At 40.3% G+C, this 23,224-nt stretch overlaps 1 protein-coding gene across 1 annotated transcript in view; it reads left to right on the top strand.

The window, feature by feature from the left end:
• The window catches only part of LOC137631778 (uncharacterized), a 143,650-nt gene extending 120,714 nt beyond the window's left edge, over positions 1-22,936 (top strand). The window contains exon 9 of the mRNA XM_068363737.1: positions 21,663-22,936. Coding sequence (XP_068219838.1) covers positions 21,663-22,245 — 583 coding nt within the window. The 3' untranslated portion in view covers positions 22,246-22,936. The remainder of the gene's footprint in view (positions 1-21,662) is intronic.
• The last annotated feature ends 288 nt before the right edge of the window (positions 22,937-23,224 follow it).

Raw genomic sequence — 23,224 nt, forward strand, 5'->3', positions numbered from 1 at the left:
TATATATATATATTATATATATATATACACTATATATATATATATATATATATATATATATATATATATATATATATATATATATATATATATATATATATATATATATACAGTATATATAAATACAGTAATGCCCCACAACACGAAATCCATTTGTTCTGGAGTGGTAACGAGATTTTTTGTGTTGTGAGCCACATTTTACATGTAAATCGCCTAATCTATTCCAAACCCTACAAAACACCACATTAAATCTTATAATATAGCTACAGTATAACTACAATTAAATACTTTACAGCCAAATACATTTGAACCATTGTATAATGTCCCTATCTAACCACACTTACTGATGCTGTAGCATTTATTACTATATGTACAGTGCTATCACTACAGTACAGCTTAATTAGCTAAGGTGAGATGACATATCACTCATAAGTAAACGTTGTCTTGGCGAGGTAAGCTCACACCCCTACCAGCTCATCACCTAACACGTATTCACAATATGGTACTCTGTTTTGTATACAATACAGTACTGTAAAAACACTGTACAGAAGGTCCTCAACTTTCAAATTTAATAGGTTCCAAGAAGCTGTTTATAAGTCAAATTGTTTGTAAATAGAATTTTGTTAAGTTTTGTTCTATGGTAGCCATAACCTGAATCCCATGCCTATGATTTCCAGCTACAAAAGTCAACAAATAGTCAGGCGTCATATTTGATAGATGTCAGGTTTTTACAATTGTTGTTTCGCTTACTGTATTAAATGATATGATATTGTTTTTTTCAATATTAAACTTACCCGATAATCATGTAGCTGTCAACTCCGTTGCCCGACAGAATTCTACGGGAGGGATACGCCAGCTATCACTATACTAGAAGGGGGTGTACTCACAAGCGCCACCTGTGGCCAGGTACTACAGTACTTGTTGTTGTCGCCACCTCACTTTTTCCTCTGTCGTGCTTCCGGCTAGACGTTCTTGGATACGCTTATGATTTTGGAGTATTGTTCACGGTTTGGTGAAGTATTTCTCTAAATTTGCAGCTATTCGCTATACTGGATACTTCTTTGTTAGCTTAGCTAGCGTTTGGAATTAATTTAATTTTTATGGTGACGAAGAGAGTATGAACTCTCTTTCACCTTTAAATGGCCGACCCTTCCCTTAGTCGGAAGTGTTGGTGTCTAAGAGAGTATAGACTCTCTTTCTTAGTTTTGTTATAGATTTATTTTATATCTCTCCGCCTTTTATAGGCCTCTTCGATTAACTTACTTTTATTATAAACTTATTAAAATTAATTTTTATATTTGTTTATATTCGACCTTTCCTAATAGTAGGCGGTCTTTTCTTGGTACCGAAGTTAATTAACATTGAGCCCGTCATTTCGGTTTTACCTGTTAACATATTATGCTATTTTAATGTCTTTGAAAGAATTTCTTTGATAGTCTCGTACTGTTTTCAAAGTTGAACTAACGTTTTGTTTTGTCTCTGCAGTTGTTGACGTTCAGAACGTTCAACTTGCGCTCTATCGTTACGATAGAGAAAGAGTTTTCACGGTGTCACGTTGCAGTAAGAGTAACCGTGTCTAGCGTTTTGTTCATTCTTTCTTAACTTAATGGTTTTAATTCTAATAAAGGAACTTTTCATTTTGGGAAATATTTCAGTTTTTTCCTTTAACAATAATATGTTTTAACGATATATATGATTGGGCTCTTCTCTCAGGTTCTAAGTCAAGAGAGAGAGAGAGATAGAGACGGAGGGAGAAAGAGGAGGATAAACGTTTCATTCAAGCGAGTAACGTTGTTATCGTTTTTGCTCTTCTCCCTAGTCTCTTTAGGGGAAGAAGGTAAACGTTTCTAGAGTGATCTAGTGTTTAGTCTCTTTCCAGCCACTGAATTATTTATCTTTCATTAGATTTTTCTGTTACTTTGTAATTCTGTTTTCGCAATTACTAACTTTTGAGAAAGGATAGAATTGCGTGTTTCAGGTACAAACCACTTAAAGTTTCGAGTTCAGTGAAATAAGTGCAAACAGAAAATCAAAGTGATAAGTGATTAGCGCAAAGTGTGTCAGTGTTGTGTGTGAGGGTACTTCTGTGCGTGCCAGTCGTCTCCCAGTCCGGGACCTCTTGCAAGCTCCCAAGCCCAGGGGAGAAGCAATGTCGAAGGGCAAAAGGGTTCGGCAGGCCTTGATCGGCGCACAGAAGTATCCTCGGTGGTTGCGGGTGTGTCTTACAGAGACCGTCACTCCCACCCGCAGACGATTGAGCCCTTATTTTGCTCGTCTGCAGAAGAGATTTAGGGGAGAAAACACTGGTCTCAGGTCTCAAGACCTCTTAAACGTAAAGTCCAGACCTATGCCAGACGTACGAAGTTAGAGTTCAAAGCTCTGACTCGCCGCAGTCATCAGTTGAACGCACTCCGCCTAAGAGGAGTAAGGTTCTGCCGCAACAGATCTCTGCTGTTAAGGCTTTACCTCAGCAGACTTTAGTGTCTGCTGACCCCAAGTTGACTCTACTGCAGTCCATGCAGTCACAACTTTCGGTCTTGATGCGTGAGTGTCGGGCTGAGAAGGTTGCGCCTCCGCCTGCGCTCGCTCCGCCTGCGCTCCCTCCGCCTGCGCTCCCTCCGCCTGCGCTCGCTCCGCCTGCGCTCGCTCCGCCTGACCGCAGTACCGCCTGCCAGGCGTACGATGTTGAGCCACGTTATGAGTTTACTGATCCCAGTGGTGTGCAGCTCCCTCCGCCTTCCTTAAGGCAACCTCAGCAATGGAACAGGAGGCTTATACCTCTCTTCCTCCGCTTCCACTTGCTGTTCCACCAGTGAGGCAACACTCGCTTGAGGTACAACCTCTCCCATCCATGAGTCAGTCTCCTCAGCTCTCGCTGCAGCGAGCTCAACCCTCCTCAAGGCAAGCACCTCAACACCTTAGCCTTGCGCCTCAGGAGCCTCAACTTGCGAGACATTTACTGCGTTCTGCGCAGCCACTACCTCATCGCTCTCAGCTCACACCGCAGGAACCTCAACTCGTTCCTCAGGAACTTGCTACTGCGCTTCCGCCAACCACTCAGCAAGCGCAACCCTTGAGTTCAGCCACTCATGCCAGGAGTCAACCTCCTCCACCCATGCGCCTACCTTCTGCTACTTCTTTTGATCAGCCTTTGCAGACTGAGCCTCAGGTGTTCCCTCAACAGAGTCTTGAAGAGGAAACCACAACTATTGTTGTTCCAGCTCGTTCTGACTCTGCTGTTCAGCATACCTTACCTCCATTTTCAAACATTATGAGAATGGAGGTTATTTGTATTACTTATTTAAAAATATATTTGTATTCCTTGCAATATATTTTTAACAAATCGCAAATATGGCAAAATCATGAGTTATGAATGTAAGGTAATATTATGTTGATATTAAACCCCTTGCAAGCATGCATGTAGTAATGCAGTGTTGCCAACAGGGCGAGTTTCCCTTTCCGGAGGTGAAGTAGATTATAGTACATTTAGTGTAGCTTAATTCTACGATTATCATGCCGGCTATCAAATTCATCAACAAAAGTCTAAATCAATTCCCTCGGCACGTGCACTTTCAATGGACGGTAATGCGATATTACTCACTCTAGCACTGGTCATGGAATTTCTGAGAAATGTTACACGCCATGCAACACGCTCTGCTTACCTTACAGCATGTTCTACATACAGCATGCTCTGCATACAGCATGCTCTGCTTACAGCATGCTCTGCATACAACAGGCTCTGCATACCTTACCGCATGCTTCTCAGTCACACATCTTTGGTTGTTGCCAACTCACTAGACTGTCAAGCAGTTTCTTAACGTTGCCTTCTAGTCTGCTGCGTTTGCACAGTGTAACCCTCACTGAGAGAACTTAGCTTTTCTCGGATATGGTCCCTGTAGATGAGAAAGTGCTTTTCTCCCTCCTTCTGATATTCCCTTGAGGACTCTGTCATTTGGAGAGGAGCCTTTAGCTGCGTAGCCTCCTATGGACTTTTATTTAAGCATAACATGCTTCCAGGGAAGGTAATGGTCCCACTTCAGTCGCTAATCCCGTCTGTTACCACACCTGCTCCCATAGTCCTTGAGCTGTGTTGCAAGACATGCAGTCCAAACTTAGTCCTTGTTTGAGGATTTTTTGTTTACGGAGTCAGTGTGTCACTGGGAAGACGTTCAACAACCAGCAGGAGTGACTTGTTGTGACGCAGTACGGCAACCTTAGCAACCCGATAAGGAGTTGTCTGTACGACCCAGACAGTCTAGACAGCTTCGGGTTGTCACTGTACTTCCTCGCTTCCCCATGGTTGACAGTTCACAGACTGTGCAGCAGTACCATGATCTTGTGTCCGGCTCCGTCAGACGACTGGCTTTTAAGAGCTCCCACAAGTCGTCGCTGTCTGGAGATTCTCTAATGGACTATGGATCTGACCAAGGAACTGGGCCTCCTGGTCAATTTTGAGGAGTCTTAGCTCGTCCCATCCCAGATCATTGTCTCCCTGGGTATGGATCTTCAGAGTCGAGCTTTTCGGGCTTTTCCGTCGGCCCCAAGGATCTTCCAAGCCCTAGAATGCATCCAGAGCATGCTGAGAAGGAACCGATGCTCAGTCAGGTAGTGGATGAGTCTAACAGGGACACTTTCATCGCTGGCCCTGTTCATCGTGTTAGGGAGACTCCACCTCCCCCCCCCTTCAGTATCATCTAGCTGCTCACTGGATAAAGGACATGACGCTAGAGACGGTCTCAGTTCCTGTTTCCGAAGAGAGAAGGTCTTCTCGCGTGGTGTAAGAACAGCTTTCTTCTCAAGGAAGTCTACCTTTGGCTGTTCAGAAACCCGACCGCCGTCTCCTCTCGGACGCATCAGACACGGGCTGGGGTGCGACTTTGGACGGATAAGAATGCTCGGGAACATGGAATCAGGAGCAAAGGACACTTCACATCGATTGCAAGGAGTTGTTGGCGGTTATTCTGGCCTTGATAAACTTCAAGTCCCTCCAGCTTAACAAAGTGGTGGAGGTGGACTCTGACAACACCACAGCCCTGGCTTACATCTTCAAGCAGGGAGGGACTCTTTCGTGGAAGTTGTTCTAGATCGCAGGGGACCTCCTCATCTGGTCTAAAGATCGAAAGCTCACGCTGGTAACGAGGTTCATTCAGGGCGGTATGAATGTCATGGCAGATCACCTCAGCCGCAAGGGTCAGATCATCCCCACAGAGTGGACCCTTCACAAGAATGTTTGCAGCAGACTTTGGGCCCTTTGGGGTCAGCCAACCATAGATCTGTTCGCTACCTCGATAACCTAGAGACTCCTGTTGTATTGTTCTCCGATTCCAGACCCAGCAGCAGTTCACGTGGATGCTTTTCTGCTGGATTGGTTCCATCTCGACCTGTATGCATTCCCGCCGTTCAAGATTGTCAACAGGGTACTTCAGAAGTTCTCCTCTCGCAAGGGACACGGCTGACGTTGGTTGGCTCCGCTCTGGCCCGCGAGAGAATGGTTCTTAGAGGTACTGCAATGGCTGGTCAACATTCCCAGGACTCTTCCTCTAGGAGTGAACCTTCTACGTCTACCTCACGTAAAGAAGGTACACCCAATCCTCCACGCTCTTCGTCTGACTGCCTTCAGACTTTCGAAAGACTCTCAAGAGCTAGGGACTTTTTCGAAGGAGGCAGCCAGAGCGATTGCCAAAGCAAGGAGAACATCCACTTTCAGAATCTATCAGTCTCAAGGGGAAGTCTTCCGTAGCTGGTACAAGACCAATGCAGTTTCTTCAACCAGTACCACTGTAACCCAGATTGCTGACTTCCTGTTATATCTAAGGAAAGTAAGATCCCTTTCAGCTCCTACGATCAAGGGTTACAGAAGTATGTTGGCAGCGGTTTTCCGCCACAGAGGCTTGGATCTTTCCACCAACAAAGATCTACAGGACCTCCCTAGGTCTTTTGAGACCTCAAAGGAACGTCGGTTGTCCACTCCAGGCTGGAATCTAGACGTGGTCCTAAGGTTCCTTATGTCATCAAGATTTGAACCTCTCCAATCAGCCTCTTTTTAGGACCTCACGTTAAAAACTCTTTTCCTCGTGTGCTTGACAACAGCTAAAAGAGTAAGTGAGATCCACGCCTTCAGCAGGATCATTGTTTTCACATCTGAAACGGCTACATGTTCCTTGCAGCTCGGTTTTTGCTAAACGAGCTTCCTTCACGTCCTTGGCCTAAGTCGTTCGAGATCCCAAGCCTGTCCAACTTGGTGGGGAATGAACTGGAGAGAGTACTTTGCCCAGTTAGAGCTCTTAGGTACTTTCTAAAAAGGTCTTAACCTTTTCGAGGATTATCAGAAGCCTTATAGTGTGCTATCAAGAAACCTTCTTTTCCAAGTTCTAAGAACTCAGTTTCTTACTATTCAGGCTTCTGATTAGAGAAACACATTCTCATCTGAAGGAAGAAGACCTTGCTTTGCTGAAGGTAAGGACACATGAAGTGGGAGCTGTGGCTACTTCTGTGGCCTTCAAACAGAGCCATTCTCTGCAGAGTGTTATGGATGCAACCTATTGGAGAAGCAAGTCAGTGTTCGCATCATTCTATCTCAAAGATGTCCAGTCTCTTTACGAGTACTGCTACACCCTGGGACCATTCGTAGCAACGAATGCAGTAGTAGGCGAGGGCTCAGCCACTACATTCCCATAATCCCATAACCTTTTAACCTTTCTCTTGAATACTTTTTATGGGTTGTACGGTCGGCTAAGAAGCCTTCCACATCCTTGTTGATTTGGCGGGTGGTCAATTCTTTCTTGAGAAGCGCCGAGGTTAAAGGTTGTGATGAGGTCCTTTAGTATGGGTTGCAGCCCTTGATACTTTAGCACCTTTGAGTTGATTCAGCCTTCCAAGAGGAACGCTGCGCTCAGTAAGGAAGACGATCTTATTAAAGGCAGAGTAACGGTTCAAGTCGACTTCCTTACCAGGTACTTATTATTTCATTGTTATTGTGGATAACTGATTATATGAAATACGGGATACTTAGCTATCCTTTAGTCTTGTACACTGGTTATTCACCCACCCCCCTGGGTGTGAATCAGCTACATGATTATCGGGTAAGTTTAATATTGAAAAATGTTATTTTCATTAGTAAAATAAATTTTTGAATATACTTACCCGATAATCATGATTTAATTGACCCACCCTTCCTCCCCATAGAGAACCAGTGGACCGAGGAAAAAGTGAGGTGGCGACAACAACAAGTACTGTAGTACCTGGCCACAGGTGGCGCTTGTGAGTACACCCCCTTCTAGTATAGTGATAGCTGGCGTATCCCTCCCGTAGAATTCTGTCGGGCAACGGAGTTGACAGCTACATGATTATCGGGTAAGTATATTCAAAAATTTATTTTACTAATGAAAATAACATTATTACAGTATTTCTTTATCTTATCTTTGTTATTTTCAGTGTGATTTGTGTTTGTATCTCCCAGTTTATGTAAGTTGGGGACCCTCTTATATAGCTTTTTTTATCAAGGAACATACAAATATTTTTCGTACCGCAAGTGAAAAAATAAGTCAAGAAATGACTGTGCACCACCACTAACCATTTACAAACTTCTACATAGTAAAATCTTCTGACACACTATACAGTATGCGTGGAATGAATTGACGCATTAACCCAAGGGTCACACCTTTTTTCAAAAAGACTTGGATCCTCACAAGTCCCCCCTAAAAAGTGTCTAACGAGCCGACGTTTTCTCTGGACGTAGTGTCAAGAATTGGGTTGACTCTTTAGCATATGCTTTGTTTAACTCAGTTGCAATTGGTTCTCTGTGGCAATTTGAAATGTCTATTTTGTGCACCACTTTTTGTCCCCTTTAGGATTCATGTTACCCTCCAAATGTGCCTTATATAGACCCGTTACCCTGCCCAAACAGACCATGAATAAGAACAAACGCATTGAAATAGTCACATTGTTCAAAACAAGCCATAAATTACCGGAAATATCCATGGTCTGTTTTGGCTTGGTAAGGGGTATATATAAGGCACAGTTGGAGGTTAATACGAACCCAAAAGGGAACAAAAAGCGGTACACAAAAAACACAATTCTGATTGCCACAAAGAACCGAGTGCGACGGAGTTAAACAAAGCAAATGCTAAAGTCAAACCAATTGTTGACACTACGTCCAGAGAAAACGTCGGCTCGTTAGACGTATTTTAGGGGAGACTTGTGAGGATCCAAGGCTTTTTTAAAAAAGGTGTGACCCTTGGGTTAAGGCGTCAATTCATTCCGCGCATACTGTACAATCCTTACAGTAAAGAAGTAGCGTTCATTGAACATGAAGTTTGTACTACATGTACCATAGTCTATGTGCACTGTGCATTTGAATTAATTATTGTACATAACACATGTCCATAAATCAAAAGCTGTTGAAAAAAATACCATACAGTAATTAGTTACAAATACTACTAATGGATCTCTCTCTCTCTCTCTCTCTCTCTCTCTCTCTCTCTCTCTCTCTCTCTCTCTCTCTCTCTCTCTCTCTCTCTCTCTCTCTCTCTCATTTATATACATATAATGATGTATTTACAAAAAAATAGTTAAAATATACTGTATGATATAACATACTAGATAATGTCCCACAAAGAGGTACAGTTGGCGATAACTGATGTTGTGAGAGTGAGACCAAGTCAGCGAAAGAAGTTGTACAGGGAGAGAAACACTAATGAGAGGCTGGGTGCAGGGAAACGCAGCCAGTTTGAAAAAGTCAGACTGCAGATAGCCGTACTAACTGCGAGTCCGCAATTATGTAGTTCTTTATTTAAATGTTATACGGATCTTTGAGTCACGAATAACCAAATCGTGAAGACGGAGGCTGACTGTACATATAAATATCTCTACCCCTATACATTAGTATACTTACACTAATAGAGTATTAGTAGACAATAAGTATTATGCATAACAATTCCTTACCTTTATTCCCCTTTTTTATTTTGCTTCACTATGTCCACAATAAGTACCTTAGGGGAACCCATTCATAACGGTAAATCATCATAACTTATAATCGTCGTAACCCAATGACCTCCTGTATACCATTTAGAATTAGGGTAAGTTAGGGTATATAATCACTATTTTATAAAGGTAAAGAAATTAGTATTGAGAGATTTACAGTTGAAATGCATTATTAATTTTTCGGTATTCTGTCAGTGAAGAATATCAAAATACTTTTTAGTTTCTACATCCAATCCATATCTTATTCTTTGATGCTTGTTGGAATGAATAGGTTGGAGAAGATGAAATTAATGATTTTTTTCCCAAACAAGAATAAAAAAAAAAACTGGTAGTGAGTACAGTCAAGGATGTACTAATACCATAATTTTCTGTGATGCATTTCGTCATATTAGTTACTGTATCTCTGTTTTTTATGCTTTACACTCATGTCGTGACTTCTACATATTGTATTGTTCAATAAGATGTACAGTGCAGTGTATCTATGAACCTTTCCTGATGTTCATATTGCTTTTTCTCCAGAAGCTTAGTTTATCGACATATACCCCAAAAATTTGTGATAAAAATTTCTTTCCTTTTAAAAAATGCATGCTCCTAGTAAAGTACAATGAAACAATCTATTAGCTAATGGTAAGAACTTACATCGGTTTAACATTATTAAGTTTTTTCTATTGCTACGGTGAAATAGACATCCTGCTTCCAGATTGTGATGTGTTTATTGTATTTTAAGTTGCATTCCACGCTGGATTTGTTAGCATATCTGCACAGGGAAAGCACTGTGTTTTTAATAAACATTGTAAGAGTGGATGATGTCCCACGTTTCCTCTCAGGGAAAATATTTTTCAAGTTCCAATTATTTATGGAATTAGATAGTACTGTATACACTGGGCAGTGGTAAAGTGGTGTCATAAACAGAACAAATGATGTTCTGTTCTTGATATGGCTGAGGAGAGAAAGTGGTTTTATTTCAAGGGGAATTACAGAGAGAGAATAGTTGCTTTATTGTGGGATTGATGATTTGATACTCTATTAATCACTCGCCAGCCAAGTTAGTGATGAGCCTTTATAGGTCTTAGCTTATTTAACTTCTTTTGCTATTCTCAGAAGACGGGCCTTCTCTTGTGGGCGATATGTCTAATTTGCCTGCCTTGTTGCTTACACTAACCTGTCTTCCATTGTTAGGTCTAGTGGTCATAATCACATAGTTTCCATTCAGTTCAGGTTCTGAATGTTCACTGCGTCTCACAGAGTCAAGTTCATCTCACTGTATCTCAAATTCTTCAATTACTATAGTGCTGCTAAATCCTTACAGTTTCGTGTTAATAGTCACTCTTTTAGACATTCAGATTGCGAGGCTTAAGACCGAATATGTAGTCTAGATCCTTATATCCTTAATCTCATTAAAGTAAGTATTCTTAATAAACATCGTATTTAATTTGAGCAAAGGGGTTTCATATTGTAGATGTTGATTTATCAACTACAGCTGGTCGATTGCTTCACATTTCGGAGTACAGTGCATTTTCCTTCGCTTGCAAACTCATCCATTTGGTCATCACAGGTTTATTTTATCTGGATGAATACTAATGCTCATGCTTTTATTATATTACCCATAACAGTCTGGCTTTAAAGGAGACTTTGATATTATACAGTACGGGGTTATTTGTATTCAGTGGAGAACGTCAGATGAAAATAAAGAAAAGTATAGTTCACTAATGATACGTAGCTATTGTTCTGGAGATGCTGTTACATACGCTATGCCTTTCATTTCTGAACCTCACCTTATGCACAGCACTAACGTGCCAGTTGTAAACAATGAGTGTGATGGGAATTTGTTGAGTTGATTCTTGTTGATAAAACTACCTTAAAACTTGTTTTTAACATAGGTTCTGAAGTGGCTTTTATTTCAAAATATTCAGAGAGGGCTTTTTCTATGATTATACAGTATAAACTTCTCAATTCCTCCTATTCGTTATGAATAAGAATAATTAAAAGGGTATCACTTATAAGAATGGCTGTAAATTCTAGTTTTGTTTAGTCTTTTAAGTTTTCAATACCTCAACATTTTGATTTATGTAAGACTACGTAACCTTGTGATAGATTTCAATTTAATATATCTGCCTTGAACCCATCATTTTATGAGTACAGTAATAAACAATAATGTTTATATGAAAGTTTTACAAGCTAATTTACCAATGATTTTGTGGGTAGTAATTTAGGAAGCGTTCATGAAATACTTTACTTTGTAGTTAATTCTAGTGTTTTAAATGATTTTCTTTAAGCATAGAAAGCTATGTTTGTTGTTCATAAGTGGGAATGATGACAGTACTGCCTGTTCAGGTTTTATCTTCACTACAGTCTAATTAGTTTAGTTTTGTTTTATTTGGAATTTAACACCATTAACTCGTTTTGGGGTAGCTCAGAAATCCATTAATTCTTGATTCTGAGTAATATTTTAGGCCTAACTTACCCTATTTCAAACCTAAACCTAAATCCTAAAATTAGTGGTTCTAGTGAAACATTCAGTAAAGGTTTTGATGGTACATGGTATCTCTCAGGTTCGAGATCCTCTCGAAGAGCGTTAGATTTGTTATTTATTTTTGCTCATCTACAACGCAGCTATTGCACTCCTGCTTTTCTATATGATCTTTTAGACACCTAGAATTCATGAAGCTGAAGACTGAGATGATACCCTGGATCATTATACAGTATCTCAGCTGGAATAAAAGCTTCCAGAATACTGTGTAATGTTGTGTCTTATTAATGGAGAAGGCAAGACTGTTAAAATTAAATGCATACCTAATACAGTACGATGTACTACAGTACTAGTACAAAGACTTTCTCAATAAGCCAATGGTTTTGTGTAAGATTCTGAAGGATTTTTTTAAATTCCCAAAAGAAACAATTAATGCTTAAACCATCATTTTATCATACTAGGTAAAAATTTTTATTGAAAATGCTTTTCTCTATTTTATTTACTATCGAGTTTAATATTATATCAAAGTTTTATTCAGTACGGTTTGCCTTTTCATAAACTGAGTACACCATCTTGAACTTACTACTGTAAACTCAGAATTTTTATAAAGTCTTACATATGATCGTGTTATAATAAAACACCATTTTTTTTCCATTTTCCCCCATTTTCAAACAGCTTTCCCCAATTCCAAATAGATTGGCAGTTATGAACATAGATTTTTTACTTAAGCTACAGCTTGTTTATATTTGGCAGTATAGAGTATATCCTTGATCAATTCTCCAGAGCAGATAAGGGTATAATATTAAAAATATTTTAATCTTATTCTACCCAGCTTTGTAACCTTATTACGGCAATTGTTTACTATCGCACAATGATTGAAATACAAGAAAAACAGCCATTATCAGATTCGATTGTTCATAAAAAAGCCTGTTTTTCTGTTCAGTTTATGAGGTTACTAATGATACTCTTATCATTTTTTTATTTTCTAAATTTATTAATTTTTTAAAGCTACAAAATATCGATAAAAATGTCATAACTTTGAATTATTGGTATGTAAATTAAAGCATGTGACAGAATTATTCTATTTATATCTTCAAAAATTTGTTGATCGAAGCTTTGTATATGGGAGCATTGGTGTAATTTATTGCTGTCATAGTAAAACCACTAAAAGTCAATTCTGGAGATCTGGCAAAGCTTGCTTATTTGCTAACCTAAAATCAAATTTAATTTTTCAATATTAAACTTACCCGATAATCATGTAGCTGTCAACTCCGTTGCCCGACAGAATTCTACGGGAGGGATACGCCAGCTATCACTATACTAGAAGGGGGTGTACTCACAAGCGCCACCTGTGGCCAGGTACTACAGTACTTGTTGTTGACGCCACCTCACTTTTTCCTCTGTCGTGCTTCCGGCAAGACGTTCTTGGATACGCTTATGATTTTGGAGTATTGTTCACGGTTTGGTGAAGTATTTCTCTAAAATTTGCAGCTATTCGCTATACTGGAAACTTCTATATTAGCTTAGTTAGCTTTTGGAATTAAATTGATTAATTATGGTGACGAAGAGAGTATGAACTCTCTTTCACCTTTTCATGGCCGACCCTTCCCTTAGACGGAAGTGTTGGTGTCTAAGAGAGTATAGACTCTCTTTCTTAATTTTGCTTAACAAAAGTTATAGATTTATTTTATATCTCTCCGCCTTTTATAGGCCTCTTCGATTAACTTCCTTTTATTATAAAATTATTAAAATTAGTTTTTATATTTGTTTATATTCGACCTTTCCTAATAGTAGGCGGTCTTTTCTTGTACCGAAGTTAATTAACATTGAGCCCGTTATTTCGGTTTTACCTGTTAACATATTATGCTATTTTAATGTTTTTGAAAGAATTTCTTTGATAGTCTCGTACTGTTTTCAAAGTTGAACTAACGTTTTGTTTTGTCTCTGCAGTTGTTGACGTTTCAGAACGTTCAACTTGCGCTCTATCGTTACGATAGAGAGAGAATTTTCACGGTGTCACGTTGCAGTAAGAGTAACCGTGTCTAGCGTTTTGTTCATTCTTTCTTAACTTAATGGTTTTAATTCTACAAAGGAACTTTTCATTTTGGGAAATATTTTCCTTTAACAATAATATGTTTTAACGATATATATGATTGGGCTCTTCTCTCAGGTTCTAAGTAGAGAGAGAGAGAGAGAGAGAGAGAGAGATAGAGACGGAGGGAGAAAGAGGAGGATACACGTTTCGTTCAAGCGAGTAACGTTGTTATCGTTTTTACTCTTCTCCCTAGTCTCTTTAGGGGAAGAAGGTAAACGTTTCTAGAGTTTTTTCTTGTTCTCAAGCTTTATGCGGTGAGAGAATTTAAACGTAGTTTATTTGATCTAGTGTTTAGTCTCTTTCCAGCCACTGAATTATTTATCTTTCATTAGATTTTTCTGTTACATTGTAATTCTGTTTTCGCAATTACTAACTTTTGAGAAAGGATAGAATTGCGTGTTTCAGGTACAAACCACTTAAAGTTTCGAGTTCAGTGAAATAAGTGCAAACAGAAAATCAAAAGTGATAAGTGATTAGCGCAAAGTGTCAGTGTTGTGCGTGAGGGTACTTCTGTGCGTGTCAGTCGTCCTCCCAGTCCGGGACCTCTTGCAAGCTCCCAAGCCCAGGGGAGAAGCAATGTCGAAGGGCAAAAGGGTTCGGCAGGCCTTGATCGGCGCACAGAAGTATCCTCGGTGGTTGCGGGCGTGTCTTCCAGAGACCGTCACTCCCACCTGCAGACGATTGAGCCCGTCTTTTACTCGTCCGCTGATCAATTGTCAGGGAAGAAACGCTGGACTCAGGTCTCTAGACCACTCTAACGCAGAGTCCAGTCCGCGAGTGCTCAACCGGGCTGCAGTCATTGGCTCAGCTCTGACTCGCCGCAGTCATCTGTCGACTGCACTCCGCCCAAGAGGAGTAAGGTTCTGCCGCAACAGATCTCTGCTGTTAAGGCTTTGCCTCAGCAGACCTTAGTGTCTGCCGACCCCAAGTTGGCTCTACTGCAGTCCATGTAGTCACAACTTTCAGTATTGATGCGTGAGTGTCGGGCTGAGAAGGTTGCGCCTCCGCCTCCGCCTGCACTCGCTCCGCCTGCGCTCGCTCCGCCTGACCGCAGTACCGCCTGCCAGGCGTACGATGTTGAGCCACGTTCTGAGTTTACTGTTCCCAGTGGTGTACAGCTCCCTCCGCCTTCCTTAAGGCAACCTCAGCAATGGGATCAGGAGGCTTATACCTCTCTTCCTCCGCTTCCACTTGCTGCTCCACCATTGATGCAACACTCGGTTGAGGTACAACAACCTCTCCCATCCATGAGTCAGTCTCCTCAGCTCTCGCTGCAGCGAGCTCAACCCTCCTCTAGGCAAGCTCCACAACACCTTAGCCTTGCGCCTCAGGAGCCTCAACTCGCGAGACATTTACTACGTTCTGCGCAGCCTCTACCTCATCGCTCTCCGCTTGCTACTCCGCTTCCGCCAACCACTCAGCAAGCGCAACCCTTGAGTTCAGTCACTCATGCTATGAGTCAGCCACCTCAACGCATGCATCTGCCACTTTCTCCTCAACTTGAGAAATTACAAATGACAATAATAACACCTCATTACTTTCATAACTTGCATTTGTAATCATATACATGTATGCCTACACAAACATTATGATAATGGAGGTTATTTGTCTTACTTATATAAAAATATATATGTATTCCTTGCAATATATTTTTTAACAATATCGCAAAATATGGCAAAAATATCTTCAAAACAAAAATGAATCATGAGTTATGAATGTAAGGTAAATATTATGTTGATATTAAAACCCCATGCAAGCATGCATGAAGCACTCTAGCACTGGTCATGGAATTTCTGAGAAATGTTAAACGCCATGCAACACGCTCTGCTTACCTTACAGCATGCTCTACATACAGCATGCTCTGCATACAGCATGCTCTGCATACAGCATGCTCTGCATACAACATGCTCTGCATACAGCATACTCTGCATTCAGCATGCTCTGCATACAACATGCTCTACATACAGCATGCTCTGCATACAGCATGCTCTGCATACAACATGCTCTGCATACAGCATGCTCTGCATTCAGCATGCTCTGCATACAACATGCTCTGCATACAGCATGCTCTGCATTCAGCATGCTCTGCATACAACATTCTCTACATACAGCATGCTCTGCATACAGCATGCTCTGCATACAACATGCTCTGCATACCTTACCGCATGCTTCTCAGTCATACATCTTTGGTTGTTGCCAACTCACTAGACTGTCAAGCAGTTTCATAACGTTGCCTTCTAGTCTGCTGCTTTTGCACCATTGAAACCCTCACTGAGAGAACTTAACTTTTCTCGGATATGGTCCCTGTAGATGAGAAAGTGCTTTTCTCCCTCCTTCTGATATTCCCTTGAGGACTCTGTCATTTGGAGAGGAGCCTTTAGCTGCGTAGCCTCCTATGGACTTTTATTTAAGCATAACATGCTTCCAGGGAAGGTAATGGTTCCACTTCAGTCACTAACCCCGTCTGTTACCACACCTGCTCCCATAGACCTTGAGCTGTGTTGCAAGACATGCAGTCCAAGCTTAGTCCTTGTTAAAGGATTTTTTGTTTACGGAGTCAGTGTGTCACTGGGAAGACGTTCAACAACCAGCAGAAGTGACTTGTTGTGACGCAGTGCGGCAACCTCAGCAACCCGATAAGGAGTTGTCTGTACGACCCAGACAGTCTAGACAGCTTCGGGTTGTCACTGTACTTCCTCGCTTCCCCATGGTTGACAGTTCACAGACTGTGCAGCAGTACCATGATCTTGTGTCCGGCTCCGTCAGACGACTGGCTTTTAAGAGCTCCCACAAGTCGTCGCTGTCTGGAGATTCTCTAATGGACTATGGATCTGACCAAGGAACTGGGCCTCCTGGTCAATTTTGAGGAGTCTCAACTCATCCCATCCCAGACCATTGTCTCCCTGGGTATGGATCTTCAGAGTCGAGCTTTTCAGGCTTTTCCGTCGGCCCCAAGGATCTTCCAAGCCCTAGAATGCATCCAGAGCATGCTGAGAAGGAACCGATGCTCAGTCAGGTAGTGGATGAGTCTAACAGGGACACTTTCATCGCTGGCCCTGTTCATCGTGTTAGGGAGAATCCACCTCCCCCCCTTCAGTATCATCTAGCTGCTCACTGGATAAAGGACATGACGCTAGAGACGGTCTCAGTTCCTGTTTCCGAAGAGAGGAGGTCTTCTCTCGCGTGGTGTAAGAACAGCTTTCTTCTCAAGGAAGTCTACCTTTGGCTGTTCAGAAACCCGACCGCCGTCTCCTCTCGGACACATCAGACACGGGCTGGGGTGCGACTTTGGACGGACAGGAATGATCGAGAACATGGAATCAGGAGCAAAGGACACTTCACATCAATTGCAGGAGTTGTTGGCGGTTCTTCTGGCCTTGATAAACTTCAAGTCCCTCCAGCTTAACAAAGTGGTGGAGGTGGACTCTGACAACACCACAGCCCTGGCTTACATCTTCAAGCAGGGAGGGACTCTTTCGTGAAGTTGTTCTAGATCGCAGGGGACCTCCTCATCTGGTCTAAAGATCGAAAGCTCACGCTGGTAACGAGGTTCATTCAGGGCGGTATGAATGTCATGGCAGATCACCTCAGCCGGAAGGGTCAGGTCATCCCCACAGAGTGGACCCTTCTCAAGAATGTTTGCAGCAGACTTTGGGCCCTGTGGGGTCAGCCAACCATAGATCTGTTCGCTACCTCGATAACCTAGAGACTCCTGTTGTATTGTTCTCCGATTCCAGACCCAGCAGCAGTTCACGTGGATGCTTTTCTGCTGGATTGGTTCCATCTCGACCTGTATGCATTCCCGCCGTTCAAGATTGTCAACAGGGTACTTCAGAAGTTCTCCTCTCGCAAAAGGACACGGCTGACGTTGGTTGGCGCCGCTCTGGCCCGCGAGAGAATGGTTCTTAGAGGTACTGCAATGGCTGGTCGACATTCCCAGGTCTCTTCCTCTAGGAGTGAACCTTCTACGTCTACCTCACGTAAAGAAGGTACACCCAATCCCCCACGCTCTTCGTCTGACTGCCTTCAGACTTTCGAAAGACTCTCAAGAGCTAGGGGCTTTTCGAAGGAGGCAGCCAGAGCGATTGCCAAAGCAAGGAGAACATCCACTTTCAGAATCTATCAGTCTCAAGGGGAAGTCTTCCGTAGCTGGTACAAGACCAATGCAGTTTCCTCAACCAGTACCACTGTAACCCAGATTGCTGACTTCCTGTTATATCTAAGGAAAGTAAGATCCCTTTCAGCTCCTACGATCAAGGGTTACAGAAGTATGTTGGCAGCGGTTTTCCGCCACAGAGGCTTGGATCTTTCCACCAACAAAGATCTACAGGACCTCCCTAGGTCTTTTGAGACCTCAAAGGAACGTCGGTTGTCCACTCCAGGCTGGAATCTAGACGTGGTCCTAAGGTTCCTTATGTCATCAAGATTTGAACCTCTCCAATCAGCCTCTTTTTAGGACCTCACATTAAAAACACTTTTCCTCGTGTGCTTGACAACAGCTAAAAGAGTAAGTGAGATCCACGCCTTCAGCAGGATCATTGTTTTCACATCTGAAACGGCTACATGTTCCTTGCAGCTCGGTTTTTGCTAAACGAGCTTCCTTCACGTCCTTGGCCTAAGTCGTTCGAGATCCCAAGCCTGTCCAACTTGGTGGGGAATGAACTGGAGAGAGTACTTTGCCCAGTTAGAGCTCTTAGGTACTATCTAAAAAGGTCTTAACCTTTACGAGGACAATCAGAAGCCTTATAGTGTGTTATCAAGAAACCTTCTTTTCCAAGTTCTAAGAACTCAGTTTCTTACTATTCAGGCTTCTGATTAGAGAAACACATTCTCATCTGAAGGAAGAAGACCTTGCTTTGCTGAAGGTAAGGACACATGAAGTGGGAGCTGTGGCTACTTCAGTGGCCTTCAAACAGAGCCATTCTCTGCAGAGTGTTATGGATGCAACCTATTGGAGAAGCAAGTCAGTGTTCGCATCATTCTATCTCAAAGATGTCCAGTCTCTTTACGAGTACTGCTATACCCTGGGACCATTCGTAGCAACGAATGCAGTAGTAGGCGAGGGCTCAGCCACTACATTCCCATAATCCCATAACCTTTTAACCTTTCTCTTGAATACTTTTTATGGGTTGTACGGTCGGCTAAGAAGCCTTCCACATCCTTGTTGATTTGGCGGGTGGTCAATTCTTTCTTGAGAAGCGCCGAGGTTAAAGGTTGTGATGAGGTCCTTTAGTATAGGTTGCAGCCCTGTATACTTTAGTACCTTTGAGTTGATTCAGTCTTCCAAGAGGAACGCTGCGCTCAGTAAGGAAGACGATCTTATTAAAGGCAGAGTAACGGTTCAAGTCGACTTCCTTACCAGGTACTTATTATTTCATTGTTATTGTGGATAACTGATTATATGAAATACGGGATACTTAGCTATCCTTTAGTCTTGTACACTGGTTTTTCACCCACCCCCCTGGGTGTGAATCAGCTACATGATTATCGGGTAAGTTTAATATTGAAAAATGTTATTTTCATTAGTAAAATAAATTTTTGAATATACTTACCCGATAATCATGATTTAATTGACCCACCCTTCCTCCCCATAGAGAACCAGTGGACCGAGGAAAAAGTGAGGTGGCGTCAACAACAAGTACTGTAGTACCTGGCCACAGGTGGCGCTTGTGAGTACACCCCCTTCTAGTATAGTGATAGCTGGCGTATCCCTCCCGTAGAATTCTGTCGGGCAACGGAGTTGACAGCTACATGATTATCGGGTAAGTATATTCAAAAATTTATTTTACTAATGAAAATAACATTTTTAAATGATTCTTAACATGTTTGATGAACTGATGTCAACTTTTCTTATGCATTTTACTATGGGCCTAGTATCAGGGGAGTCAGGTGGATCCTATTAATCTATGAATTTGTATTAAATGTGCCCTTAGCTCCTTGGGGTGAGATTTATGGGAATTTTGCTTTGCTCAGTGAGTCAACCAAGAATAAATTCATCAACCTCACTGTTGGTGATTTGGCATCCATGCCAGGGCTAATGGCTAAGTCTGCCTTCCTACCTGCAAATTAATAGTTTAGTGTAAGGAGTTGAGTTCCTTCGTCTTGTTTATGGGGCTGAAATTCCTAGACTGTGTTAACTGTATGCCCATGGTCCAGGGCTGTACTATTTCAGAACATATACAGTATATGGAGAGTTCTGGCAAGCTTAGCCTAAATCCTCAGTCTGGTTCCTTGGCCACTCCATCTTTTGCTGGGACAGTGGTGAAATCTTTTTCTTATCTAATTTGAACAACCCAATTTTATGAAAAGGGTGGTTATAATTTACTAATTAGTATTGGTTTCTGCTTGTGATGATCCAGACTTAGATTATGCACATCAGTAGTGATGGGTGGCAAATCTTTGGAATCCTGGCCCTTACCAACTATGGCTAGAAGTCTGCCATCTGTAGCTCGTCCCATGCCAGTCTTGGTCTGGGCTATGTCCTCCATAGCTGAAAATATGCCATTCCCTATTTGTAGCTTAATTTACAAGTTGGGTTGGAGTTACACTCGTGTTCACTCAGCATATGGCTCAGAAACAGGCTATTACTGATGGTAGCATTTTGAGGAGGGTTTTAGCCTGTTTCAATCTCTTTGGGAGGGAAAGTTGGGGATAATATTGAGTGTGTTGAGAAAGTGACTCTGATATGAAGTCAACATGGAATCTCCCTATAAGGATGAAGCGATTGACACATGCTCCACAGTAGCAATACAAGAAACTTGTTCCAAGTTTAATTTTTGGTAGGGATCAAAGAAGTATAGTCTGTTAAAGTGATCCAACTTCAGGTCTCGTTTGTCTACCTCACTAATGATTTTGGCTCCTGTGGTAAAACCAAAGAAAATAGCTTCATATCACACAAAGATATCTTAATTTCACCGTAGATTCAGATTTTGTGTCCTTCCTAGATTTATCAATGTTTCAAAGAAATTGGGTTTTAACCAAGGTTCTGGCCTAGCTTTGGAGATTACAGTAATTAATTTGCAGTTTCAACTTTGTTAGGTATATACCTTATCTTGGAAGATTACAGTAGGTATAGCAGTTTGAGGAAAATAATTCATATTTTACTTTTGACAGTTTTTTTTTTTTTTTTTTTGTATGGACCGTATCGTCTAATAGTTTCTACAATTTGGCACATGTTCTAAGATGTTCTTAGAGCGATGTTAGCCCACCCGCTGACCTATTCGAAACTGAAAGGTCGGATGCTGATCGTGAAATACGAAAAGGGGATATTTATATAGAATATGAAGAATAATTGAGTGCTAGAAAGAAAAGACAATATCTACACTTTGTTGAGTAGATTTGTGTCAAGGTTGCCAATGCCTTTTCTTATATCTACAAGCTTTATCCCAAAGCCTGTTTTTATATAGTGAGTTTCTAGACTTTGCATGTAATTTCTGGTATTTTCCAGTTTATTCTAGTGATATCTAGTATTTTACAGTATTTTCTAGTGGACAGGCTGACATTCCTTCTCTTTATCTCTCATTCTCTCTCCATTGGCCTAAGATCTCTTTGAGCTGTATAGTCTAGAGCTCATTTGGTGTTAAGGACATTCTCCCAGGTATTTTAGCAGAGCAAAATTTTGACCTAGCTATCAGAAATGACTTGATATGACTAGCAAGTCGGAGCAAAGTAGTTCTTTTAAGTGATAGTGCCATCCCCAATGCCTTTATGGATATGGATATTTTCATGTTTGAGAATTCGCAGTTTGTAATCTTTTAGTTGAGGTATATCTGTACAATAGTAATCTTGGATCATTGGATGTGGTGTACTTGATGCTTTATTGACAAAATTTGTTTGGCTGTATGTCTATTTTAGAATTAGTACTATAATTTTGTAAATGGCTTCATTTTGTTTCAGTTAACAAAGGCTTTATAATGTTACCCATAAAAATCTATTAAAAATATAAATCAGTTGTAAATATATGTTAAGCTATAAATAGCAACTGATTAATTTCTTTATTTCATTGCTTTCCTTGGTGATTTTTGTGTTAGGACATAATTTAAACAGACAACTAAGTTGAATAATTGGTTAATAAGATTTGTTTAAAATGCTTTCATTGATATTTTTTTCTTTCAGACGATTGACTAAGCGCCAGTGGTATTTTGATGTGATGCTAATATTCTTAGGAATATCAGGATCAATTATTGGAGTTTGGGATGCATTTAACCGTATGAATGCCCATGAGCAGGTAGTAGAACTAAATGAATTTTCTCCTATTAAGATGAAAAATAATACTATTCAAAAAGAAATCCTCCCAACAAAAATTACCCCAAGTTTAACAAATTTATCTTCCATAGTGCAGTCTGCTGTTATACAAACAGAAGCTAAATATAATAATACACTAAAACCGACTATTAAAACAGATATGAAGACAAAAGAAAAACAAACTTCTATTGTAATGACCAAAGAAAAGCCAGTCATTCAACCAAATTTATTTGTTCCTAATACTGGTAAATTTCTGTCCACCCATAGTTCTCTTGCAGAAAATCCAAATTTAAGCAGTAGTGTATCCAGTTTGACTGGAGCTGCAAGTGTGAGAGACAAGCAAGCAATGCAAACAGAATCCACTAAAGTTTCTGAAGTGCAGGAACATTTTGACCTAAATAAAAAGGATCTTGATGTGAGTTTGGTATCATCATCAGATAAGTCTGTTACCTGAGAAGTTGCTCATATTAGTACCTTGTGAATAAATTAGGTTTTTAATATTTGATTTTACGTAAAATTTTATAATGGAATATAGAGGGTTGAAATATATGTTGTCAAAGTTCTTTATATTGCATGGTTTCCAAGGAAATGAATGTTTGTAAGGTGTTAGGAAGTATATTATTTGTATGAAAAGTAGGTTTTGATTTTGAATACTATGAAGGTAAAACTGTCAGAGCATTATTAATGTGGTATAAAATAAGTTTATGCTTGTGATCAAAGATTACTTTCCTCTTTTGAAAAGCTGATAAGGCTATGCTGATTTGTTCATTATAATAGTCATTTTATCAGTATCGTATTCAAAACTATAATTTTTTGTTGTAAATAGTGCTGAAGTAATAACAAAATACAGTATATTAATGTGATAAATTTCCCTGTAGTCATAAATTTCAGATTTTACAAAAATTTTAGTGATATCATATACTATATATTTTGAAATTTATTTTTATTTTTTATATTGTATAGTATCTGTATAATGTATTCTTTCCATTTGTCTTTTCTACTTTGGATTTGACAGTTGATAGCATCATTTCACTAAGTTTCTTTAAAGCACATATTCGAGAAGTAATATCATATGGAGAATACATTTCTGTATCCTTCTGTGGTGTAAAATACTAAACTTTTATATATATATATATATATATATATATATATATATATATATATATATATATATATATATATATATATATATATATATATATATATATATATATATATATATATATATATATATATATATATATATTTCATACATACACTTCTATCCATATATAGATTTTTAGTTTGGCAAGGCAGCTATTGATGTGCTTGCATTGAAAATATAAGAAAGGATGCGTATTGCTTGTAAATATTGTATGAAAAAAATCAGCTTGTGAAAATATTTGTGCTGTACTGCCTTTGTTCAGAGGAGTTAGTTTGAATTATGTAAATAT

This window comes from Palaemon carinicauda, chromosome 40 (assembly GCF_036898095.1).
Source record: "Palaemon carinicauda isolate YSFRI2023 chromosome 40, ASM3689809v2, whole genome shotgun sequence".
Classification (NCBI taxonomy): Eukaryota; Metazoa; Arthropoda; class Malacostraca; order Decapoda; family Palaemonidae; genus Palaemon; species Palaemon carinicauda.